The sequence below is a fragment of the Ostrinia furnacalis genome, unplaced genomic scaffold (assembly GCF_004193835.3).
Source record: "Ostrinia furnacalis isolate ACB-3 unplaced genomic scaffold, ASM419383v2 OfSCF4657, whole genome shotgun sequence".
Lineage (NCBI taxonomy): Eukaryota > Metazoa > Arthropoda > Insecta > Lepidoptera > Crambidae > Ostrinia > Ostrinia furnacalis.
In genome coordinates, this window is record NW_021134896.1 from 24,496 (window position 1) to 52,396 (window position 27,901).

The following is a 27,901-nucleotide window of genomic DNA, read 5'->3' on the forward strand; positions in this document are numbered from 1 at the left end:
TTTCTCAACTAACTATTTAGACGACGAAATTGTCTAATTATTTATGCCTATAAGAGTATTTCTCAAAAAAAGTGTACGTAACGAAACGGTAGTAACGAAATAGTAAGGCCATAAGGCTTGTTATACATTGGCGAAATATTGTGAATGCTCTTTATTTATTCAATTCGAAATATTTGTAAGTATGCACCCAAATACGGGGTAATATTAAGGGGTTAGAAATAAAATAAGGGAGTAATCATTCATACTATTTTAATAAAATTATTTTTGTTCCATCATGTTTATCCATTTTGAGTCGTTCTCTGTAAGCTTTTTGCCTTTCGGCATTGGTTTTTGGCGGCATTCCTAAAAAAAATTTTCGCGATAGATGTTATGGCGGAGACGTCAGGCCAACAGCCATTCAGAGTGCAGCTATTATTGTCCGTGTAAAATAAATACGGAATTGTTCAGAAACCATGGGAAAGTAGAAATAAATCGTAACTAAAGAGTAAATAACGAAATAGTAAATGAGAGCGACTCATTTTGTTTTTTTGCTTTAAATTGCCAATTCATTATGACACCCCATAGAAAATCAATTTGATACAGAAACTGCGATTACTGTAGAACGATAATACAAAGAAATTTACAATAATTTAGTTACGTATCGCATTTTATGAAACAAAAATACATGAAAAAGCTAGGGTGGCAAACAGGTTTTTGTATGAAAGGTAAAAAAGGACTATTTTTAAAATATCTAAATATTTGGTAATAAGCAGGATTATAGCTATAATTCTTCGTTATCTTAAAGATTAATATTCATCCTTCAAAATTGTGTGTGTGTTTTTTTTGTGTGATGATTTATAAATATAAAACTTTTGAACTGTTTCAAAGCACACTTTTTTTTTCAAAATGTACATTTTTTTTGAGAAATACTCATAACATATTTGTAATGTAACTGGTTAATGATTGTAACGAGTTGAAAAAGTACTGTTTTTGCACCAAACGGCGTAAACGCTCTAAGGCGAGTGAGTTTTCATGTGTGGTGGACTGGTGGCTCGCTTCTGTTCGTTTTTCAAAAGTTTTGATAAACATTATCAACATTGATAACATGTATGTAACCGTACACACACATGTAAAGCTCACTCGCCTTCGTGAGTTGCAATGAATTACTCAAATCACAGTCTCAAATCTAACATCGATCCTGGGACATCATCTTTCTTACATCGCGAAAGAGTCGTTTGATTTTTTTTTTTTGTTATTTACGTGTACTTACGTAGCCATAATGTAGATCTATTACTACCTCCATGATCTATGTAGGTATGTATATCTAATCAACTATAATAACATCCATCCATCCATCATCATCACCAATGTTTCCTTTATTTTAGATTTTTAGTAGGTACAACAAATCTATGGTCCGAATTAAAAAAATGCCTAGAAAAATTATTCAAACAAACTGTTTTCAAGCGTACGAAAAGTCGCTGGCACAGCTAGTAAATTAAGTTTTTACCTACATAATTATTTTACAAACGTGTCATTGAAAGCTTACAAACAAACTACAAATAAATAAAGTAGGATAATTATAATAATGATGATGTTACAATGAATTATGTGATCTTTGTCATGTATGGAATTGTTTGCATTGCATTGTTCAAGTTAAAGAATACGCGATTTCTTACTTTGTTAGTCACGATGATACAATGTAGGTATTTAGAATTTATGTACCTATAAGTTATGGTTAATGTGATAAATTGAAAATTATGAATAATCGCCGGTTATTATGAATAATAATTACTGATAGGCGAGGTAAAAGTGATAAAATAATCACATTTATCAGTGACTAGCTTTTGCCCGCGGCTTTACCCGCGTGTTTAGTGCCACAGATTGGCATACATTATAGCCTATATGAAGGGTACATGGGCAAAACAAGGAATGTTCCTAAAATTCAAAAGTATATTTTTGATGGCAATATTTTCGATTTCTCGCGTATTTTAATTTGAAAATATACAAAAAGCGTAAAAACAAGTTAGAGCCATATGTATTCCTATTAGTAGTTTGTAATTTTAAGTGACACATAAGAATGTTTTAAACTTTAAAAAATTTAAATGTTCATTACATAACTTTTTGTTTCTGTGACATTTCTTGTTTTGCCCCTGTACTTGTTTTACCTGTGTTGTCCAAAATTTTTGACTTTATCGATCGATATCTCGATAACGATGCATGATACGCTAAAAATGGTTCGGGCGTTATTGTAGAGCACAAAGAAAGCTACAAAAAGTGTCCTACAAAAATTTTCGAATCTCATCGGATAGCCGAGTTATTGCCGAAAAACAAATTTTAAGCGTTTTCCAAGACTGGCGGCGAAAGCTCCTAGGAAAGCTTGGTCGACAATCTCAAGTTAAGCTTTTCTAGGTATCCCCTACAACATATTAAAAAATTAGAAGCGCAAATTCATTTTCTTTTATTTGCCTTTTTTTCGGACGAAATGACTGGACTAGTCGCCCACACACGAATTTGAGGAAATAAAACAAAACCGCTAACATGACGCTTCAGATTCCCGCCAAGAAGTCAGCCTATATGTTAATCTGGGTTACAAATAATAATACTGTAAAGTTTCAACCAAATCCGTTCAGTAGTTTTTGCGTGAAAGAGTAACAAACATCCACACAAACTTTCGCCTTTATAATATTAGTAGGATTAGTTCATAATGTAACCTAACATATAATCATAAAAGAGAACAACGTGTACAGCGCTCATGTACTGCAGCCTCACATTTTGAACGCTATCTATACTAATATTATAAATGCGAAAGTAACTGTCTGTCTGTCTGTCTCCTTTTCACGCCTAAACCACTAAACCGATTTTGATGAAATTTGGCATAGAGATACCTAGTTAATTGAGTCCCGGAAAAGGACATAGGATAGTTTTTATCCCGGTTTTTGAAACAGGGACGCGCGCGATAAAGTTTTTCTGTGACAGACAAAATTCCACGCGGGCGAAGCCGCGGGCGGAAAGCTAGTGATTCATATATTAATAAATTAATTGGCAAAATGAGTTTGGACTGTTTCTTGCGTAACACTTTGCCTAATGCCTATAACACATTGTTTTGATTTAAAGTGAAAAATAGGTTAAGGTGCGGCGGGGGTGGTCCTTAATTGGGCCACCCCTAAGCCGCCTATTTAGTTTTATACACACATAAATGATCTCATATTAATCACATTTACCAAATCATGAGGTAATTATTCATAATAACCGGCGATTATTCATAATTTTCAAATTTATCACTTTTACCGTAACATATTAAACTAGTTTATTTAATATCATCTGATTTTAGCGTCAATATTCAATAACAAGGGGAGATAAGTAAGTAATTAGTAAGTAAGTACCTGGTACCTACAGCCTACAGCAGCTCTGAGAACGCCATTTGCGCGCCAATTAATTAATTTTAGCCCTTAAAGTTAAATTTTCATCGCTATTTTATTCAGTCATTAAAGCCGGGTCCAGACGGGTGTAAATGTGTAGGTAATGTAAGATTACGTGTAACACGATTCTACGTGTGCTGCACTACGAGCATTACATGTCATGTAAAGTGCTGCCCATACTATTTCCATTACATTAGGTACATGATACATTAAGTAGGTACATTACGCGTTACACCCAGCCGGGTCCAGACGACCCGGCTTCAGCAGTTTGTTGACAGGTAAAGTTACAAAGTAGTTTAAATTGTTAAGCACATAACTTCCTACTATATTAATATTTAATATTATACAGGGTGTTAGGTAAATGGGTATATGAGCCGACACTAGCCCATGTTAACATGGTCTTATAAATGGTATGGTGAAGTCAGAAATTTGATATCATCATTTTAATTTTTTTAATTTTCATACAAAATTAATTTTATAAAATCCGATTTGTATGAAAAATAAAACAATTAAAATGAAGATATCAATTTTCTGACTTCACCATACCATTTATATGACCATGTTAACATGGGCTAGTGTCGGCTCATATACCCATTTACCTAACACCCTGTATATTATATTATACTATACTATACTATACTATACTATACTATACTATACTATACTATACTATACTATACTATACTATACTATACTATACTATACTATACTATACTATACTATACTATACTATACTATACTATACTATACTATACTATACTATACTATACTATACTATACTATACTATACTATACTATACTATACTATACTATACTATACTATACTATACTATACTATACTATACTATACTATACTATACTATANGAAGCCTTGCACCAATACTAACTTACGCCCGTATCCACAAACGATGCTTGCTTAAGTGACGCAGCAAATCGAACGCACAGCGTTGAATAGAGCTCTGTGATTGGTTCGCGTGTGTCACCCTGTGCACTCCACGAGCACTGTGAGAACTCATATTAATGTTTGTGAATAAGGGTGTAAGATATTTGGGGTTTGATTCCTTGGTGGGCCATACCTATTTTCCAGTAAGTTTTAAGCGTTTAATCAGAAAACTTATAGCTTAAATCAACCTATTAATAAACAGATTAGACCATCTGTTCGGTGGCTCTAGAAGCCTTATACTAATATTATCATAACCTTTACAACTAATACTAAAAAGAGAAAGCAAGGACTCACACATAACGTCAAGCATCACAGAGTCTTCCAGCGTGTAGGCAGGGAACCAAGGGTTGGAGACGCGGCAGACCAGCTGCCTGCCACTGTCTTCTCTCCTGACGTGCCATGTTAGCTCGCTCTTAGTCACTCTGCCTACGACATCCCCAATACTCCTAAAGAGAAAACAAATACTCACACATGACATCAAGCATCACAGAGTCTTCCAGCGTGTAGGCAGGGAACCAGGGGTTGGAGACACGGCAGACCAGCTGCCTGCCACTGTCTTCTCTCCTGACGTGCCATGTTAGCTCGCTCTTAGTCACTCTGCCTACGACATCCCCAATACTCCTAAAGAGAAAACAAATACTCACACATGACATCAAGCATCACAGAGTCTTCCAGCGTGTAGGCAGGGAACCAGGGGTTGGAGACACGGCAGACCAGCTGCCTGCCACTGTCTTCTCTCCTGACGTGCCATGTTAGCTCGCTCTTAGTCACGTCGCCGTCGACGTCCATCTAGAAAAAAAAAATTTATTAATACTGCTAAAGGTAAGGTTGCTTATTTCCCGTGCTGAAAATATGAAAACTTTCATAAGTCACGTTTTCAATTTCGTTATTTTTCTTTCAAAATCAGTCAGTCCATTTCATGCTCATCATTTAACTTTTGAATCCTCATTAACGCCCAATTTGGTTAGTAAAATTTTCGTTCATAGGCTAAGAACACACGGCGGGATTTTCACCCACGCCCGCGGCGGTTGCATAGACTACCTATGAATGGTCTAAAACTAAAAAAAAAACCTTTAGTTGCGTAACTTTACTGTAACTCCTAACCACCTAATAACCTAGTGAGACACCTAAGTTTCAAAATACGTACTTAAAAAAATGATTTGATATAATTAAGTCCAGTTAATGATCTTACAAAGTGCCTAAATACAAAATTTCGCAAAAGATTTATTCTTTCTAAACTGAACTCCACACATAACAGTTGTCATCAACGATTTTTTTTTATAATAGTTTACAATAAATATCCACCTGAGTCAAAGTGGAGTCGACGAGCTGCGAGTTGATGAACCAATCGATGTTCGGCGGTGGCTTGGAGCCACGCGTAGTGCATACGAAGGACCGGTCCTGTCCGGCCCGGACGGCGCCTTTGCCGGACACCCGGACGAATTGTGGCTTCACTGCGGACGATAGAATGTTAGGAACAAAACAATTTCGATCTGATCGATTCTAACCGGTTAGAGGATGCGCAAATGTAGACACTTTTGCTTTAATCTCCACTAGCGTATTTTTAAAAGGAATCGAACCAGCAGTCCACGGATATTTTTTCTTATACCTATTTATTAATTTGGACCAAAAACAGATTTACATTGAAATTTGAAACCTTACAGGCAAGTTTTTTATAGCGCTTAAATCCAACATCGCTGGTCACAATCTTATATACAACGTGTCCCAAAATTCAAGGATAAGCCGGCGCCGCAGGGTGGACCTAGACATGACTGCTTTAGGAAAAATAAGAAAAAAAAACTATCTCAATTATTTTTTAAGTTACACAATAAATTATGAAATTCGTCGAAAATTGACACCCCTTATGATATTTTACATTACCACGACTACAATTTTTCAAATACTTTAGTTTTTTTGTTTGTATCGGCAACTTAAGTAGTGCTGCTGTCCACCCCAATTCTTAAAACCCTCAGAATCCTTGCAGTTTTTACACAAAAGTTAATCAAAATATGATATTTCCTTAAAATTTTGAACGATTTTTACTTACACTCCACTTTGACTCGTCGTTTTGTAAAAAAACAGTATGAACACTGCTGCGGCAAGTTTTTTATAAAGTTGACGCAACTATCCAAGATTCCGAAATGGTATAATACTATAAGAAAACTAGTCGCAAAAAAGATATGCGTACCATTTTTACAAGCACTTCGCTTGTTAGTTAGTATGGGATAAATCTTGCAACTGAATTTAAAACCAGTTCTCCTTAACCAATTGAGCTGAAATTTGGTATACTTGTGTAAGTACGATGACAATGCAATATTATGGTACCATTGAGCTGGATGGAGTATGAAGGTGGCCATAAGAACTCTTAATGAAACGGCGGAGTATTATACCATTTCGGAATCTTGGATAGTTGCGTCAACTTTATAAAAAACTTGCCGCAGTAGTGTTCATACTGTTTTTTTTACAAAACGACGAGTCAAAGTGGAGTGTAAGTAAAAATCGTTCAAAATTTTAAGGAAATATCATATTTTGATTAACTTTTGTGTAAAAATTGCAAGGATTTTGAGGGTTTTAAGAATTGGGGTGGACAGCAGCACTACTTAAGTTGCCGATACAAACAAAAAAACTGAAGTATTTGAAAAATTGTAGTCGTGGTAATGTAAAATATCATAAGGGGTGTCAATTTTCGACGAATTTCATAATTTATTGTGTAACTTAAAAAATAATTGAGATAGATTTTTTTTCTTATTTTTCCTAAAGCAGTCATGACTATGTCCACCCTGCGGCGCCGGCTTATCCTTGAATTTTGGGACACGTTGTATATAAAAGAAAGTCGTGTTAGTTACTCCACTTATAACTCAAGAACGGCTGAACCGATTTAGCTGAAAATTGTCAGGGAGGTAGTTTAGAGCCAGGAGAAGGACATAGGATACTTTTTATCCCGTTATTTATTGCCATTAAGGCGGAACAAAGTTCGCCGGGTCAGCTAGTTTAAAATAAAAAATGAATACTTACAAAACAATTTCACCGTGACCTCCCTAACTATCGGCTGCAACAGTGGGGGTTCCACTTTGCAATGGAGTCGTGTTCCTGAGGTCTCCCTTGATAAACTCTGGAGTAGAAGTTGGCATACGGACCCTCCTTTTGTGATGGCCAGCCGGTCGTTGCCATTCCACCAGGATACGTCTGGTGGGGGTTTGCCTGAAGAAAAAACATTATTTTGTGAGCTATGTTTTGGACGGGGCATATTTTATAGCTCCTAGTGCCGTTAGAAGAAAAGTTCTTGAGTGGCAAACACGGGCCGGAAGACGTAGTGTGGGCAGAAGATCGTCGGTCCATCGGCGCAAGACCGGTCGTAGTGGAAATCGTTAGGGGAGCACTTTGTCTAACAGTGGACGCTATTTGATTGAAACGAACGAACTATATTTAAAAGTAATGTTTGTAGAATTAAAAAGCTTTTTTTTGCTCGTGAACATTTCAGTCTGACTTTATCAGGCGAACGCGATCATATCTATCCATTTCATTTACCAAAATTCACTCTCAACTATCTATTAGGAGTATACTCTAAGGCTGAGTTGCACCACCTAACTTTAACGATAACAATGATGATAACGGGTGCATTTTGTATGGAGTTTGACAGATTTTTGACGTTTGCCAAAATTAAAGTAAGATGGTGCAACCCAGTCTAAGATTCAGTTTCATTTAGCAGCAACTTTTCTCATCAGATAACCTCATATTTATTTTAACTTACAATAAATATTTTTGTATTTTAATGAAAGGTAAAAAAAACGCTCTTACCTCCAGCGGCTGCGCAGGACAGCAGCAAATCCTGACCTTCCCTAAAAGGTCCGGCAATCGGGCCTAGAATTTCTCTGCCCTCGGAGTCGTATATCCGAGGCGATTCTGGCGGAACTGAAAGAAATTATCTTTTCAATATTTAATAAATAATAAATAAATAAATATCCCTGGACATTTTATACTACGCTTCTAGTCCAAAACTAAGCAAAGCTTACTATGGGTACTAGACAACGGATATAAACATGCTTAAATATTTTTTTAAATTTGAACGGTACTTATTTACTACTTTCGATGAAACTATCTATCTACAACTATTAAACTTAAAATCCTGCTCGACTACCTACTTAGTTGATAGTGGCTGTTTTAACTGCAAAACCAGTGTAATTAAATTACTACTGCAATATAAATGAAATGCGACTAAACTTTGGTCAAATGCCATTGGGCCTTTGAATATAAAATAATATACTAGTATTTTAACAGTTTAAAAGTTTTTTTAACCTTTTCAACTTACCTATAACAGTCAAATTCACCCTATAATTCCTGGTAGGGCTGTCCACATAGTCTATTCTACACCTATACATTCCCTCGTCGTGGTGAGCCACCTTCTCAACTGACAGGTGGGCCGACGATGGGTCAGACTCGTTTAGAACGAAGTGGGTTCGGGTCCCGAACTCGCCAGCGACTGCCCAGTGGACTGGCGGCCCGTTTCTGAAGTCGACACTGTAAAGAAAAAGTTCATTTAGTTTCCACTGCTCGTTCAGCCAAATGACGTCATCTGCTGGACAAAGGCCTCCCCAAGGATTTGCCCAATGACCGGCTCTGCGCTGCCCGCATCTTGGTACCCGCGACCTTCACCTGGATCGTCGGTCCTCTAATGGTTTCTAGATTAGCAGTAGCAACCTATCTCCAGGGCCTTCCAGAGGTCGTCTGTCCACCTTATGGGGGTGTTTGTATACTGCATGAAAATAGTATGTTGTCTAATTTTTTGAGATGCGGCGTATACATTTTACATACATACGAGTAGGTATACTAAAAATGTATAGAGAATCCAAACGTAAACTCAATATATCCGCACTCAATCGCATACCCTCTTGATTTGCCTCTCATAATCATAGCCTGAGTTACATAAAAATAACTCATGGTACTTAACACAAAAGGCGAAAGCTTTACTATCACATAAATTCAATAAATGCATCCAGAACGCAGCCAAATATTTAATTCATGTCGCGCTCCTGCCAAAAGTACAATACCACCAAGTGACTCACACTTTAAAACTCAGTAGGAAGGAAGCAATACAGTCTTAGAGTAGTGATGGGACCGATCTGATGTACAAGTATCGATAACATTGTGTAATGTGATCCAATACCAATACGTTTGCATTTTGACGATGCATACAGTTCAAACTAAACAGCTTTAACAACAGACTACTATCCTATTATAGTGCATAATAAGTCTATAACACCGTAATTGGCGTATAAAATATAACCCGGTATCTTTTTATACTGTAATTTAAAATGAACAGTGAAAATAGTTGAAAGTATACAATAATTACTTGAAATTGATAGCATTGTCTGTAAAACAATATTTTACTGACTTCAGTCTCTCTACGATATCGCGTATTTCGGATACGTTCGGAAATTGTACAAATAAGTTCAATATGCAGGTAGAGGTCGGACTATCGATAGTCGAACTGTCAATCGTTACATCACTGCTCATAGTCTGAGATCCACCCTTCCTTGGATACAGTCCAAGAGATGGACCAGTGAATCTAAGGGGAAATATTTGCTTAGATCCCAATGCTCTTACCGGAATCAATAAGACGCAATATTACTTGTTTTTGCGAAGGTAAGTAATTCTGCTCCAATGCCGCATACTAGAGTATATCCAAAGTGGGTAGTTTTAAATAATGAGATTTAAAATTACGAATAACTACGATAATCGAAATCCATCAAAAATCAGTTCTTAAAAATCGATTTCAAAATCAATAAATAGTTCAATTGACTTAGTAGAAATGTGACGTCATAACTAAGAATTCATCATCATCATCATCATTTCGGCCACATGACAACTACTGCTGAAAATGCCTCCCCTAATGATTTACAGACGGGCCGGTTGATTCTACCTTTATAACTCAAAACTGTATGGGGATTAGTGTGTTTTGAATAATATTATCCTAAAAAACTTAATTGGCACTCGTATTATCACAGCTCTGGGACAATAATGTTGGCTAACAGACCAGCTGTCTTCCCGGAATTCCCTCGCGTGAAATTCAGGAACCGAAAGTCCTAACGTTTGTCTATCTAGGTGGGAAATTAACAAAAAAAATTAGAATTAGGTTGTGTTGGCACAGTAACAGTTAATGAGGTATACTGAGTACAAAAAGTATTGCATACGTCTAAGGACATCATTCTTTTTGGGCCTTTTCTAAAAGTGCCGGCCAACAAAAAATTATGGTACGTATTGTTAGAACTAGCTATTTGGAGCAATAGTTAATATGGCACAAAAGTTGTAGGACCACTCAGAACAAAGTCATACAAGTTCGATGATTCATCATTTTCATACATTTATTGACTTTTAAAGTGTTGGCAAACTTGAAAATAATTACATATATATATGTTTTGTTAGAAACTCATGATCCAAAACAATTATCAACCGACCGCTCTAAGTTAGCGATCAAATGACGCGATGACGAAACGAAAAAGATACATCCGTGGCCCGCGCTAGCAGTGTCGCTGTGGCCGGGAAGAAACGAGCAAACATGCCAGCCAATAGGATGGCTCGGAGCATACCCGTCAGTGAATGAGACGGGGACATTGAAAACTGAAGTGAAGGTCATCCAGTTATCCATGCGACTCGCGTTACATCAAACGGCTACCTGCTTGCGTTATCGTTAAACATCATTGTTAAAGCCCGGTCGCCGAGTACGTAGAATTTCGTCCAATGACCCCAAGCTATCCATCTTTTTCGCTCGCACGAATCTATGTTGCTGTCGCGCTCGCACACTCACTGCGGCCGCCCGTCGCACAATCGCGACAGCAATAGGTATAATTACGTGCGAGCGATAAGGATGGGTAGCTTGGGGTCATTGGCCAAACTTCTACGTGCTCGGCGACCGGACTATATGTGAATATTCGACTCAGATTCCGTTTGTTGTGTGAAGTGGCTAATCATTTGTGTATAAGCTGTCGTGGAGATATTGGTACACGGCGTAGATACACCTGGGCTTCGTGAGAGGAAGGTTTTATAAATATTGCTCAGATTATAATGGATGAACTGGTGGAAAATGAAGTAACATGAAAACTACTTTTTTGTCACTTAAATAACTGAACAGACAATGAACCCACACTTTCGCACTATAATGACAGATGCTTCAAATAACTAGTTCTATCAATATCAATAATCATTATATGATTCTCTGCACTTTCAAAAATCAATAAATGCATGAAAATGATGAATCATCGAACTTGTCTGTCCGTCTGTCCGTCTGTCCGTCTGTCCGTCTGTCACAGCCGATTTACTCGGAAACTATAAGTACTACAGTGATGAAATTTGATGGGAATATGTGTTGTATGAACCGCTACAAAATTATGACACTAAATAGTAAAAAAAAGAATTGGGGGTGGGGCCCCCCATACATGTAACTGAGGGATGAAAATTTTTTTTCGATGTACATACCCGTGTGGGGTATCAATGGAAAGGTCTTTTAAAATGATATAAAGTTTTCTAAAAAACATTTTTCTTAAAGTGAACGGTTTTTGAGATATCAGCTCTCAAAGTCGTAAAAAGTATGTCCCCCCCCCTCTATTTTTATAACTACGGGGTATAAAATTCTAAAAAAAATAGAGGTGATGCATGCTAATTAACTCTTTCAACGATTTTTGGTTTGATCAAAGTATCTCTTATAGTTTTTGAGATAGGTTGATTAAATTGACATAATAAGTTTATTATATTTGCTGCTACGGAACCCTTTGTGCGCGAGCCCGACTCGCACTTGTTTACATCTGAGATCGTTTTAACTAACGAATATTTAAAAAATGTGGTTTCTAAGAAGGCCTTATTATAAGCAAATGACGTAGATGTACGAAATTTCATTTTGTAACTTTTTCCATTCATAAAAACATCAACGATTTGTCAAAATCTTTTTGGCAATAACAAACACTACCGGGTTTAAAAAAACATTATTCGTATCGCTAAATAATGCTCGTATATTAATTTCCAGTCGTCAGACCAATTTATCAGGCGGAAATATTATTAGATAGACTAAAAAACTAGCCTTGCTTTCATTTAGAAACAGACATGACGTTTATTTATCACTAAACACACTTAAAAATGTTATATCAACGTGGGTGGTGGAATGACTCTATTAACACTGATTTGAAAAAGTTTTGTAGGTATTTTACGTAAGCAATTTTGTGTTGTATTACGTGCGCTACTTCTTTTCAGCAGTCTGCACTGATCCATTTATTGTCCCGAAGCAGTTTTAAGGTTAATATTATACTTACTATACTACTAAAGTCTACTACTTTACTACTAAAGTCTATTACTTACTATTATTAAAGTCTATTTGTAGAAAACTAAATTTCTTTTATGATTGACTTGCTTTGAGTTCAACAAATGATTTAGATTTTGGTAGGGAATTATTTAGTTTTAACTAGAAACTCGAAATTTCTCAGTATTTTTTTTTTGTTACTGCCAAGAATCCCATTGAATATTCCCAAAACCTTCAAATCTAAACCTCTTCTATGTAATGGTCTACTAAACAAAATTTTTTTTGGGTAATCTTGCTGCAATAGATACTGTAGGCGCGCGAGTTCATGTCCATCGGAGCCTTACTTACTTGCTTATTTACTTATACTTATACTTACTTATAAGTTGCAAAAAATATGGAATAAGTAGATAAGGTACTTAATTGGTAATAATTTATCGATATCGACATTATCATAATTAGCTAGGTAACAGCACTACCGCATTCCTCTGGATGGACATGAACTCGCGCGCCTACTGTACCTACAAACAAGACAGCAATCTTATCTAACCAAGAAACTTCATAGATCAATGCAATTACCACTGCAGAACTGAATCTTTAAAACCATAGTACCTACTCCCGAAGGCCAAACAGAGATATTTACTCAACTCTAATAAACTCTCCACCCACACAATAGAACACTCGAAATATCTAAGAAAACGAATATAGCTTTATATTTACCACAGAAAACAGTTTGTGTAACGTTGATGAATTCACCATAACTCTTTGGTCAAATCACCGGGGTTGGCCCAAATCCAATGAGTGCGCATTCCTTTCAGCAAACGAACAAATGATTTTAGCAAGAAAAATTAAAGAATAGTGAACGAAAATCAAGTTAAATCCGGCATCCTGTAACACTAAAAGGTGCTATTTTAGATTAAAATTGTATGTAGTACAATTTATTGTGCACTCAAAAATTTAGAACATTAGATTAAACGGGATAATCAAATAAAATAATTACGCTATACATTTTACACGGCACCATTGAGCCGACAGATGAATTAAAATAACTTTCTATTACAACTACTACGGCTACGCACGAGCCGGAAGACGTAGCGTGGGCAGGCCTCGAACAAGGTGGACCGACGATCTGGCGAAGGTCGCGGGAGGTGCATGGATGCGAGCGGCGCAGAACCAGTCTTTGTGGAAATCTTTGAGGGAGGCCTTTATCCAGCAGTGGATGTCTTTCGGCTGAAACGAACGAACGAATGAACAACTACTACAGCTGATTTTACATGTACCAGGCCTGTTCATCTCCGCGAGTTTACATCGAAAACAAAACACGCACGATGGCCACCTACAGGATTACTATTCGACCAGTAGGCCTAAGATGCGCGCCGTGATAATTTTTATCGACGTCAAAATTATGGACAAAATCAATAAAATGGTGTGATAACCGCTTATCGCGGCGCGCATCTTAGGCCTAAAGGCCTCACATACGAGCGATCATTGACTCACGCACGCGTATTCTTGTGTATGATGGAAAAAAAATGAAGAAAACGGTGTACTAAATACTGTGCAGTATTTAACTGCCTAAATAATGATAAAAACACAGAATGTACTTTTTTAAGTTGCCTGAAGACACTGAGAGGTAAATAAGTAGTTAATAATATTTATGATAATTCATGCTAAATCATATTTCCTCCGCCATTTTCTGCAGTTTGTCACCTTACGTCACATCATTTTACCGTAGTCAGCCCTATAGCTTCGGCGCAGTACCGATCACTGACAGACGTTTGTGAACAAAATGGTGATTGACTCTTGAGACAAGCTAAATTACACCATATTGTTAATGACATTGAGCATACATTTTTTTAAATACCTTCGCGAAGTAAAACTTCTGTACGTAGTACTTATTATTATTCTGTGGTAGTAGGTACTTATTATTATTCTGTGCATGTACTTATTAGGTAGGTTTTTTTTTATGCAAAAACATAAATACTATAAAAATATTTTTCTCGCACGTGTACAAAGATCTAACTTAATATGTAAAGTACTAAATTAAGCGGCCTACTGTGGTCTCTGTTTTATCTTTTTAGTACTTATTAAACTTCGAAAGCTTGGGGCCTTACAAAAAACTAAACGCGCGTTGAACTCTGTTTTAAAAATGAAGTGTTCAACGCTCCTTCAACTTTTTGTAATAGGCCCTTGGTGTCTCTACTTTTCAGTGTCTAGGCCCACATACCTAGTAACAAATTTAAAGTTAAAAAGGAAAATAGTCTAGACATTTTGATAGCCTTTTTGAGACATTTAGCGAAGCGGACTTTTGGCACAAAGCAGGAATGTAAACGAAATTACTCTTTAAGTGGTTACAACATTGGTTTAAAGTTACCTAAACTTTGAGAATGGATGTTTGTTGTTTGACGATGAATTTAAATGGCACTTGCGTATAATATACGGGGTTTGTTCCTTTTTACTCTGTGATATAAAGCCCTAACTTTATTGAGATTATACCTAATTATTTTATTAAAGACTAGCGGCCGCCCGCGACTTCGTACACGTGGATCCCGTTTTACCCCCTTAGGGGTGGAGTCTACCTGCATGCCAAATTTCAGCCCGATCCGTTCAGTGGTTTGGGCTGTGCGTTGATAGATCACTTTGTCAGTCAGTCAGTCAGTTACGAGTAAGTCACCTTTGAGTTATTATTGTGTTGTGATTAAATGAATGTATGCTTTTGTTCTTTTATTTACTGTATTTGATTAAAATAAATAGTTAAGTTACAAAATAATTAAGTTAGCAGTTAACTAGTTACTTAAGAGTTTTCTATTGTATTACGAAATGAATGAGTGATATTATTATATAACCTAACTTACAATAAAATATACGAGAACTGCATGATTTAGGGAATAAACGAAAGTCATTTGTCAGTTAAAGCCTTACATTTATTATAAGGTATTAAATAACGTTAAATGCAACCGGAAGTGGGACAAAGGCTCCTATAAATTGTACCGCTGAAGCATTGTAGAGGTTTGTACTGCGGTGTTCGTAGTTTGCGATTTGTAGGGAAAATTAGATTTAGAAAATGTTAATTAAAAAACATAGCCCTCCTTCTGGCGCAGTCGGCTAAAATGACGGCTGTCCAGACGTTTTTACTTCGTTATCTGTAAAAAACTATTTCGTCCTACGCTAAATATTGTTTCTATTTTCTATATTACTGGACTACATTCTCGTAGGCTACATTCCTGACATGATGGGTAGGATAAATTCAGACCAAATTAAATTGGCCTATACTTGCGGGTTTGGCTGGTAACATAATAAATATTATTCACTAGTGGCCCGCCCCGGATTCGTAGGTACTGAATTTAATATTCGTAGGTACTGAATTTATTTTTGCAACACTTACTACCTCCCAATTGATAAAAACTGCATTACAATCCGTTACGTAGTTTAAAAGACACTAAACGCGTAGCCGTAGCAACTTTGTTATACTACGAGCTACGTACTACGAATATGTAGAGCTGTGTGCTTATCACAAGTTTACGTTAGGTGTACTCGCTAGTGACTACGTAAAAAAAGATATAAATCGCATGACAAATTATACAGCGCTCCTAGCGGCTACTCTGAAGAACTAAAATCTTCAGATTTTTTGACGCACTCACTAGCGAGCACACCTAACGTAAACTTATGGTAAGCACACTATGTGCTTAGTGCGAATTTGCATGAACGTAGTCACTAGCGAATGCGTCAAAAAATCTATGAAGATTTTATTTCTTGAACTATACGCTAGAGATGCTGTAAAATCTATCATACTTTTACACCAGTAAGCAGCAAATCAAACGCACATCATTGAATAGAGCTCTGTGAATGATTCGTTTATCACCCTGTGCGTCCACGCGGACCGTAAGATATAACATAGAGAGAGAATCATAGTAATGTTTGTGAATAAGGGCGTTACTTTAAGTTTTCATGCAGTTTTATGTAAACTCGCACTAAGCCTACCTACTGCTGTGCAATCCCTCGGTAGCATTTTCCATGGCGACCCCATACTCTTGGCGNCCCAAATATATTGACTTGGCCATCGCATGAAAACACGTGTAAATTAAATTATTTAGTGCGATGGCCAAGTCAATAATTTATGTAAAACGTTAAAGATTTCCTGGCCTGGACTTGGTATTACATGGATCTCACAACTTTTTACCGTAGAACAACTGAGTTGCGAGACTTGGTTTTTTTGACAAGTATTGTTTTTGATGGGATTCCATTTACTCCCCTAAACTTTGAAGTTTTGACGAATTTCAATAACTAATTTCTACATGTGCTCCTCAACACACGCATGTTCGGCGCCGGATCATTTTTAAAGAAACTCGTCAACACACGCCCTCAAACTGAAAATTAAAGAGCGTTAGGACGAGGAACCTTGCGACAATTTTTTTTTTCAATAAAACCACGAAAGCGTACACCCGTACCTATCAGTTTCAGCGTAAACCTACTACCTTAATGGACTTGTTTTTCAAATATTATTTGAAAAACATACTTTAGCTGTTATCTTAGGTTATAATGGCAATAACAACAGAACTTACCATTTGTCTTTAGATTATTATTAATCTTATCTCGCATCTCAGTACTGCATGAATTGAAAGCCAAGAATGTTCCGCGACCGCGCACGCTGTTCATCAGATTAGGGAATTCTTTTTCAAGATCGTGAAGGCCACCTTTAAGAACATTCCCAGTTTCTGAGACCAAATTCAAAAGGTTTTCTTTTTTGATGACGTTCAAAACTCGCTCCAAAAGAATTAATTTTCCTGGGTCTCCCATCCATGTGTTGAATATACGGTACGCCTGTGGAGCCCTGTAATAAGATAAGATAAGATTATTTATTTATTTGCTTAAAACATGGTAGGTATACATAATTAAATATCGGTAATAATTTTAATACAAACGTAAAATGTAATTAAAATATAATAAAATGCCTACTGTACACATTAATGTAGGTTTTCCTAAACCTTTGTTTGTTTAAATACCCTACAGCCATTAGGGGTGGAGCAGTAAAAAAATGTTTCAAGAACGGGAAATATTATTCAAACTATTTTGACGCTTACGAAGTCGCGGACACAGCTAGTAAATACTAGAATAAAATAAAAATATGTTATTTTTACCTGAAGTCAGAATTAAAGAAGAATCCACCTGTCAGCATTTTCTTGCTGAACGTAACAACGTCTGGAGGAGAGGGCAGATCGAAATGTTCGTGACACCACATCTTGCCGGTAGGTCCGCATCCTGTCTGTACTTCATCGACAATCAAGGCAACGCCATTCTGAAAAATTTTAATAGGTACTTGTCTTCTAATGAGCTTGTGTAAACGGTATTTGTGTAATCTTTTTACACTTTACTTTTGATACCGAATAATAAATTCAAGCCAATAATATACAGGAAATAAATTCATAGGAATATAACAGTACCTACAAGTGAAATTTAAATACATGGATGCCAATGATTTCAATTTCAGCCTGTATATCATTAAGGACATACCTCTTTGCATATTTTTTGAAGATTTTGAAAGAACTTAGGAGAAGCCTCGTAATCCCCGCCCTCTGATTGTATGGGCTCGACTATTATCCCAGCCACGGGATTGGCTTTTTTCTTGTAAGTGTGAATGACATCAGCCACTTGCTCTAGACATCTGAAACGATTTACAAAATGCTAAATCGAGTCCTATGTAGAGAATTATAACACTAAAAAAAATCGATGACGCATCTCGTAAGAGGGTTTCCCACCCTTTATTATTCCCATCTACCTCCTTCGGATTTGCCATTTGACTTGAAAATAAGCATAGTTTTTCATACAGTTTATACTCATAATATATCTAATTATTATAATAGCCTTATTTATATGTATACATAGTTATCTATTTGATCAATTATTATAAGGACATGCTTGTTAACATTGATAAGAAGCAATATTATGCGCTAAAATAGGTAAATACCTAGATGAAATGAACCCAAGGTAAAACATCAAGTGCAGTGATTTAATTAACAGACAGATAGTAATTTTATTGTGAGGAGAAAATAGTATGTGTATGTAAATAAAAGTAATCAAGCTATACGATAGTCTGTGCACCACCAACGTCGATAAAAATAAATTATACATAACATAATGTAGGTTAAAAACAATAACAGCCCAACTAAAAATATTAATAAATCAATTCTTTTGTCTCTAGTTCAAGGTGGGTAAAGTATAACTAAGTGCAATTATACATAAAATTAATAGATAACCCAAACAAACTATTATGATTTTCAACTCACTTCTATGGACAAGAAAAGATAATTGTAAGCCTGAAAATAATAAGAAATAAAAAGAAAGTTATGTAATTCAGAACTGCCACTAGAAAATACATTAATTTTTTAAATGATTGTGAATACTTCTCATCTTCTTGTCGATTCTCCGATTCAAACTCTGATAAAGGATATTTGTATCTCGGGAATGGAGCCACAGGCCAATCAAAAGCTGGGCAGTCCAATTTGTGGATCGGTTTAGACCTGGTCGTAGACAAAGCACCAAAAGTGCGTCCGTGGAAACTGCCCTGAAAAAAGTAAAATAAAATCCGTTAGTATTTAATTATCCAATCGTGTAAAGACCTTTAAAAAAACCAATGTAAGTATTTTTGAGTAAACTAGTTACATAATATTAAGTCTCATATAGATATATGTAAAAGATTTTACCTTAAAAGACATTATTGAGAGTTTTGGTGCTCCAGGCGCTTGATTCAACATACAAGATTCCATTTCCTCAGGTGTAAAATCAATTTTTCCATTACGCTCCTTGGTACGGTACCACATAAATACTGCTTTATACGCATTTTCATTGGAGCAAGAGCCACACATCATTGTCGAAATATTATTCAGGCCCTGAGGTGCAACTGATAACAATACACTTTTTACTTTCTCGGGCCAATCCTTTGAAGGGAATACTCCTAATGCTGGTCGATTTACTAAAGCTTTCTGGAAATAAAGGTAGGTAGGTACGTATGAAGTAGTATCCTGTTTGTATTGGTAACAAGAAAAAAATGTGACAAGTAGGTATAGTCATCTATATGTATAAGTTTTATTACACTGGGGAACAGTCATTTTGCGGCATGGTAGTTTGGAGTCAATTCTGTATGCAACTAGTGTGCTGAATACTAGAAAAATATTAGATTTGTCAAATTGACTCTAGATCTTGAGATAAATACTATTAACCATTTATATGAAAAAATCAAAATAAAAATACCAATCTGTATAAAAAAAATATTCACACTAAGATCCTATTTAAGAACTATATAAAAATTAAAAATATATTTGCTTTTCATCAAATAATACAAAAAAAAACTACAAAAAGCTTTTTCTGTAAGCTTTTATGTTATGGTTTTGGTCAGGAAAATTCCATAATTATGTCAACAGCAATCAGCCATCATCTGGCGGTCCCATTGACCGTGGATATCATTCTTCCACTATCCTGATGTTCTGGTAGAACCGTTCTGCTTATTCCTCACTGTAATCACCCAGATTATGGGAGAACCTGTCCAAATGGTTATTGTAAAAAAAATAATTTAATACTCAAATTAGCTCCTTATGTGTAAAATTTTTAAAACAATTTAGCAACCAATCCTGAAAAGTCTGGTGCTCTATGCCTCCCCAAATATTGTTTGACTACTAAAACAATGCTTAGCCATGCTTCAGATTCAATTTGTGTTATGTGGTTTACAAATACAGTGTCTTTTATAAGAGTACGGATTTGCGGTCAATCGAATTTATTTTTTCCGTATTCAAACGGACGTTTCAGGACGTAAAGGACTTTAATTTGCCTGATTTTTGATCATTTTAGCGATTAGAAAGCTCAGTTCATATCTTTGGCCTTCCAAATTGAAGTCCTTTACGTCCAGCTTGGCTCCAGTATGACAAAGAGTCTACACAAGGCTTGCAGACGATATTGGACCCCCAATATTTATTCTTTTATGGAAGTTTATACCAAAGTATGCTTGGTAGGTTTTTATCACTACCTCCGTGATCTTATTTCTTTGCTTTTGTAAGTTTACAAGCCAAATATTAACAAAAACTGTTGGGGTTGTAAACGTAAAGTTTTCATAATGAACTCATATTTTTTGAGACAAAAAGCTCTTTAAAAATTAATTTAAAAGACACAAACTGATAATTTCAAGGTCTAGTAGCTGATTACTAAATTGTTGTAACCACAACTACACTAATACATGAGTAGAAAATAAAACTTGTGGGGTATAATCAAATTAATATTAAGTTTAGGGAAGGTCGTTTAATTTTTTTCATTGATTTCTTGCGTCTCGTTTATCTCAAGAACCAGAGTCAATCCAAAGAAAGTAAATGCACACCATTTATGTCTAATATATGTGTTTACAAAAACCATTAACAAAATAGATGCCGCAGATTTTTTAATTTTTTTTGTTCCGCAGTGTTATTAATTAAAACCCCCGAACCCGCAACCCGGCTTCGGTTTGTTACACAAAAGCTTCTACAAAATCTGAGCGCTAGCAAACCAGCACCAAATCGCAATGTTGCAGTTCAAAACAATTGTGGACGAGTATATCTCGTGGTTAATAGAGCAGGAATATAGCAATTTTCTAATATCAGAGTCACGCGTGCTACCGGTACATAATACCTATTTGAGCTCTATCTAGCTAGTAGCTTAGGTATGTAAAAAGACTCACCAGATTGTGTTCATCGTTGAATGCAGTAAGTAATTCAGGGTGGTTATATCCAATAGGAATTGATGAGATTTGGGTGAATGCATCCAAAAATTCATTGCCATCAGCATCCACAAAGTAGTTACCAATACTTTTATCATAATCAGCGAATAATTGGATCGAACCCGCTTGCTGAGAACCAATACAACAATAAATAGTTAAGTATTTTAATTTGTTATCAATAGACACCTTTATTAATAGTTTGTATGGGCTTTGGCAACACAGTTGTTATTATTATTGGTACTACTGGGAGGTTTATTTTTTATCTTAGCGGACATTTTGATAAATCATTATTCCACCACCTATCTCTTAAGGCGATAGGTGAGGCAAAACTGCAAAATAGACCTCTCTTTGAATCCCTACTCCTCCTAAATGGATGATCCAAACAAGAAAAAAAAATATGTGTGAGATGTATAATATCTTAAACTAAAAAATTGTTGTTCGTTTTTTTTGTTACAACTATTAGTTTTGACAGAAAAAATTCTTAACTTTCTTCTAATTTCACCAAAGAAATTTCCTACTCCTCCTAAACGGCTGAAGCGATTTTAATGATTCTTTCACCAAATGATAGAAAATTTAATTATCTAAAAAATTGTTGTTCATTTTTTTTCAAAAATAATGTATTACGTGTCATACATTCAAAATACCCTGTAATTTCCACACGCGGGCCGCGCGAATGCGGGAGCTCAGTCTTTCACTAGCGTTCGCACGGGGAGGCTGTGTCGCACATCGGCACGCTCCGCTTCTTTGTTTTTCTATAAAGAATTTATAGCGCAGATGGTACACTCGGTACTCATAGTAGTTCGGCGGCTGAATGAAAGTGATCTAAGTACTTACTACGTCATTTTAAATATGTATAGGTATTATAAAATGTTTAAGATAATTTAAATACATAGGTATACAAGATGCTGATTATCTATTTTTATGATGATGATAAAATATTGCTTTATTAAAATTCCTACGCTAAAAATTATCCATTTGTATTTAATGCCACTATGCAGTCCTAGTTTAACTATTACGAGAAAAACTCATTTTTGCAGTTTTCATACTAGTTGCTATTCAAGTAGCCATAAGACAAAAATAATACAGAATACATAGGCTTGTGATACCTTTTTAGAATCTCAATTAACCAATGAAGTTTTAAGGGTAATGGGCACGATGGTCTTCCTACATTTTTTTTACACGACGGCTGATCAAAAGTGCAAGACAATGAATTAATTTTTCCTTCTTCTCTGCAATTTCTTAAAATTTTCATACTTTTAAACTAGTTTGTTGAACTTTAATCTTTTCTTTTGATAGCCCAACTATCCCTTGTGATAAGGAAAAAAACTAGATTGAAAAGTATCCTCATTTGTAGAAATGGCATGAGAAAAAGTAATCGCAGGTTGCAATTTTCTAAAAATGCACAAAAACTTAAAAATCTTGAAAACGGTGATATTTTTACTGGGGTCAAAATTGGACGTTAGGGAGACCATGGCAAGGCCTATCGATGGCTACGGGGTTATCCATTGTTTTTGGGACACCCTGTATACTTCGAGATATACATAGGTATTTTTTTATTATGTATTAGTAGGTAATAATAATAAAACAACGCACTTAGGTATAGGAAATCACAAGACAACAATACAATACCTACAAAGGATTATTTAAATTCTGTAATTAACAAAACCGTATTTTATTAATTTCTTGGAAACTATCACATCACTTTTGTGCATTTTGCGTTTCGATTGGTAATTAATGTACGTACAGGGTACCCCGTTTGGTATATTGGTTTTGGCTGGTATGATTTTTTTTTATCTCATTGGTCTCCACAAAAAATCGGAATTTTTCCCAGGGAATTTTCGATTCATCCAGCTCAATCATCTCGTTGCGAATAAGGTTAGGTACCACCTATTTCGATCCCTGATAATAATATCTATATACTTATAATAAATCTGTAGAGAGGTCAATTCTGTACATGAAATATATTTTCAAAATAACTATCAGGGCGTGATTAGTGATCGATACTGACGCCAAAAATGCAATCAGTAAAATTTTTGTCTGTCTGTCCGTCTGTCCGTCTGTATGTTCCTTATAGAAACAAGAACTACTCGACGGATTTTAACGAAACTTGGTACAATTATTCTTCATACTCCTGGGCAGGTTATAGTATACTTAGGAATTCCCACGGGAACAGGAATTAGCGGGAAAATCCTTTTGTAAGAAAAATCTAAACCGCTTAAGTTAGACGCTTGAAATTTGGCATGCAGGTACCTTAGTAAACTTAAAGCTTAGTTACAACAGGATATTGCAAAATTCCCACGGGAACGGGAGTTAGCGGGAAAAAACATTTGTATGAAAAAATCTAAACCGCGTAAGATAGATGAAGGGGGTAAAACGGGATCCACGCGTACGAAGTCGCGGGCGGCCGCTAGTATAAAATATACCTACAGGTGTTTGGTAGAACGTTAGACAAACTTCGTATGTAAGGTCATTTTGAATAAAGGTTCGCCCATTTGACCCTAACTGAGCTACTTTTTTATTGATATTTTTATTTTATTTTTTTCCGTAATTTGACCTAAAACCAATTTTTTTTTATTTGGTATGAAGATCCAATATGTCTTTAATCTAATAAAAACATTTTATATCCAGATAATGATTGGATAGCTAATTACGAGCAGCCAAAGTTTAACAAAAGTATAAAACACGATAAAAAACTTGAAATTGATTAAAAAAATGAAATGTGTGTTAGTAGATTGTTTTTAAGATCATTAAAAACATCTAATTATCTCTTCTTTTCAACGATAATAACTAAATATCACTTGTAGTAATTAGATATTGGATTTCGACAAAAATTCAAAGTTTAGTGATGAAAATGTGAAAATAATACAAAAAATTATCCATCAAAAGTTTCTTCAAACATCTCCATCTTTTCTGATATACTGTTTTTCATAGCTTTTTTATATGATTTATTTCAAAATCAAATCAAAAATAATAACCGCATAGAAAAAGAAGTCTGTTTTTGTATGTGGCTTGATTTTTCGGCTGCCTATGATGCAGCCGTGATCACAAGCAGACTGGCAGCTGGCGGAATTTGTCCGTTCGGGTGGGCTTAAATATTTTAAACTACCCTCATATTGTCAAAATGTTACATTGTAGTGGCGTTACCTCGACACACAGTATTCGTATTCGTACTTGACATGTAACTCATATAAAAATGTCTCTCAATCCGTGTTTATTTATTTTAGTTGAAATGGAACGCAAAAATCTAAAATCTTATTTTTCTCTCGATTTTACCAAAAAATAATAACGGAGAAAGTAAAGTCTTAAATTGTATTCGATGATCAAAAATATTTTATTCAATGTTGACCGATATTTGACCAATATTTTGAATACCTGCACAGACAGACATTTACATTTAGGTAGGTACTCGTACACACACTTAAAAACTGTTTAGAAGCTCACTTAGACACACGAATATCGTCAGCCTAACTTTCAAACTGCTTAGGTATGTCCCTTTTTGCAAACTTTACAGTAGGAAATAACTGTTTATTTTTCATAGTTATGGTACTAATTAAAGTATAATGATGTCTAATTGAAATATAATCATTCATCGCAATTTTTTTCGATCTGCGTAAATTAAAATCGAGTTAACATTCCCGTAGGCAGTTATGTTAGAATTGGCAGCGCTTCGCATCTGTATTCTGAGCGCACTTTGGTATCGGGCAGAAGCGCGGGCGCGCGGCGTGAGGCGCGTTGTCTCGCTCTAATGCTCAAGGTCGTTCGGCCATGTAATCGCCTTAATAGGTAGGAAACCGTGTACGTTATTATAATTTTATTTGTTTGTTACTACGCAAGGTGGGATCGGCTACCAGCGAGCGGATGGGAGTGTGGCCATAGATTCTAATTTATTTAAATACTTAGTCCTTACTAGGCCACGTGCATGGTACAAACGATTGGTGTGGAGACAAGACCAGCAAACATCGGAGCATATTTTTTAAATTATTTAGCGCTGAGGCTGCCGAAGGCCCTGACTGTAGGTATACCTACAACAGACCATACAACCATAGATGCAACTTTAGCCTAAACATGTTTTGTACACGCCTATTGCATCGTAAACTTCAATCTGCTAAAAAGCGCGAATAATTACTCATAAACAGCATGGAATCAGAATTTACTCTTTTACGTCCCTCCTACTATGGCTATGTCAACTATGGCTGGCCATCACCATCATGACGTTGAACTTACAAATAAGAAGATCTCATTAGCTAGGTAGGTAGGTACCTAAAAGTCATCGATCTCTACATGTAAAATTGCATTTTATACATTTATCAGTATCAGTCATTATTTTCCAGGTGAAAGATAAAGCTTGAGCGATAACAATTTTCAAATTTAATTAAATTATCTACCTACATAAAGTTTGTTAATTTCTCATGTAAGTGACTGTAATGTTTTTAATGAGAAATAAATGTTCTTTAAAACTAAATCTGTTACAAGTATATATTTATGAGATTTAAATTTTTTAACGTATAGCAAGCAACATAAACCTTGGTGTCAACTATCAAGGGTAGATAAAGATTTATTTTAATACACTTATCACGAACGAAAATCAAGATATTCCTTCTGGTTAGGTAAGTTACATACTTAACTACACACGCGAGCAAAAGTATGGAATCACTTACATGAAGTTGTTTCTACACGATCTTGTGTAGGTACACTAACGAATTTGTTAGTAACAAAAAAAGTGGCACCATTTTAAAGTAAGATTAAACTTTTAACTATAAATTGATACCAAATTCATTTAAATCACACCAGTATTTTAAAAGATATTCTGGCTGATGTGAAGAAGTAAGAGTAGGCGCACACCGTTGATTTTTGGTCGGCCGATAGTTTAGTCGGGCTGTTGATCAGTATGGGAGTGCGCACACTACCCTCGTAAGCCCGGATGTGCCTCAGAAGGAACTGAAACTTTGTAGTCAGTAACGCCGAGACATTTTCGGAGGTGATTTCGAAGTATCGCCGGATGTGCCATCAGAGGAACTAAAACTTTAGCGATGAATTTAAGTTCAAAAATTCGCGCCTATCGAAAGAAAAGAGTGATAGTCTATGGCTTAAAGTATTCAAAATCAGGTATCCTAACTTATTAATATAAAAAACAAAATGTCACTGTCAAATTATCATTTTTCTTTGAGAAGGTGGTTCGTCCAAGAAGACATGATGTGCGATTAATTTTTTTTCTTCACGTAAACGTAGTTTAATTGCAAAACTGACCAGTATAATTTAAGTTAAAATACTGTTAAACAAGCAAAAAAATTATTTTTCCCAATTTGAAGTAGTTTTGTAAGATTTTTTTTCGTTTGAAAATAAAAGTTCTTTGCAAGGAACATTCGGTCTTGATGGTGAAAGTTTTATTTTTGTATATTTTTTCTATTGAGATGGGTCGAAAAGACAAATCCAATGAACCCAAACTCGATGTGATTCCACCGTTTCGTTTAGGAGTTCCTTTGGCCACCTTCCAGTCCCATCATCAGACCAGCTGGTACCACAATATTGTATTGTCATCAAGTTTCATGATGATACAAGACTTAGAAGTGCATGTAATTCAGATTCTAAGATCCTATTACATAGTTAGTTACATACACAACGACCTAATAAAAGCGTGTTAAAAACGAAAAAAATGGACAGTTATATTATTTAATTGCATGTAAAAAGAAATTTCTGTCATCTTACATATCATAAAAACGACATTTTACGACGAAAAAAATAAAATATAATAAAGGAACAGTTGCCGAGAAAGTTCCCGAGAATATTCTCGGGAACACTGAGAATATAGCCTTTCTCTGCAAATAGAGTGAATTGTTTAATATACACTTATCTGTCGACTTAATTTAATACTATTTTACTTAAGAAAGTTTGTTTATTTCCATTTGATAAACATGTTTCTCAACCTTTCTCACTTAGGAGAACGCTCCCGGGAGCGCTCTCGAGAATATTCTCAGTGAGGAGAGCGTTCTCGGGAACGGCACATCAATAGGCACAACTATCGGCCAACTAAAAATCAACGGTGTGCGCCTACTCTAAATCTTGAATTAATATCATCAACAATAATGATGTTTAATCTATGTTAAGGAAATACTAGTATAGTAGCGCCATCTTGTGTCAATGTGGTTTGATCATAAATAAAACTTCAGTTCGTTTCCTGCAAGCATTCAAGTCGTTTTATTATAGGTTATGGGCCCAGAACTCGCCGTAAATCGCTGTATTTAGTAGTTTTAAACAAGAATTTTGGACGTTTACAAGTGTTAAAGACAGTTACTAAGTGCGATAACTCAGTTTCATAACGAATAAAACAGTAATCGTGGACTTTTTTGCAAATAACCGGCCGGTGTGTATGGTATTTGGTGTGAAAAATGGCGGCCAACTATATGGTTAATGTGCCAAAATTGCGAGGCCGTGAGAACTATAGCGAGTGGTGCTTCGCAGCAGAAAACTTTTTAGTGCTAGAAGGCATGAAGCATTGTGTAGTTCCAGTGACAGACAAAATTGTGGATGCTGCTGATGATGAA

The 27,901-nt window shown here is 35.6% G+C and overlaps 2 protein-coding genes across 2 annotated transcripts; both read right to left on the reverse strand.

Moving 5' to 3' along the window:
• Nucleotides 1–4,524: 4,524 nt before the first annotated feature.
• Nucleotides 4,525–9,246, reverse strand: LOC114359777 (synaptogenesis protein syg-2-like). Its single transcript, XM_028314274.1, has 9 exons — nucleotides 9,227–9,246; nucleotides 8,651–8,859; nucleotides 8,140–8,253; nucleotides 7,357–7,542; nucleotides 5,647–5,795; nucleotides 4,986–5,130; nucleotides 4,811–4,942; nucleotides 4,636–4,767; nucleotides 4,525–4,529 (listed from the first exon to the last, which is right to left on the reverse strand). The coding sequence occupies exons 1-9, from the start codon at nucleotides 9,244–9,246 to the stop codon at nucleotides 4,525–4,527; spliced, it is 1,092 nt and encodes a 363-aa protein (XP_028170075.1).
• A 7,885-nt stretch (nucleotides 9,247–17,131) lies between these two features.
• Nucleotides 17,132–21,584, reverse strand: Gabat (4-aminobutyrate aminotransferase; the record flags this gene model as incomplete). Its single annotated transcript, XM_028314275.1, has 6 exons — nucleotides 17,132–17,453; nucleotides 17,761–17,918; nucleotides 18,134–18,284; nucleotides 19,024–19,184; nucleotides 19,324–19,602; nucleotides 21,321–21,584. Coding segments are annotated over 6 exons (1,320 nt in total), but the record flags the coding sequence as incomplete, so codon positions are not given.
• Nucleotides 21,585–27,901: the final 6,317 nt, after the last annotated feature.

Bases quoted from the DNA above. Each gene is read 5' to 3' on its own strand.
- LOC114359777 (XM_028314274.1), bottom strand. From the start codon at position 9,246: ATGAGAGGCAAATCAAGAGG. The intron at 8,860-9,226 runs GTATGCGATTGA...TTTTCTTTACAG, and splicing joins ATGAGAGGCAAATCAAGAGG to TGTCGACTTCAGAAACGGGC. The intron at 5,131-5,646 runs GTGGATATTTAT...TTTTTTTTCTAG, and splicing joins TCGACTCCACTTTGACTCAG to ATGGACGTCGACGGCGACGT.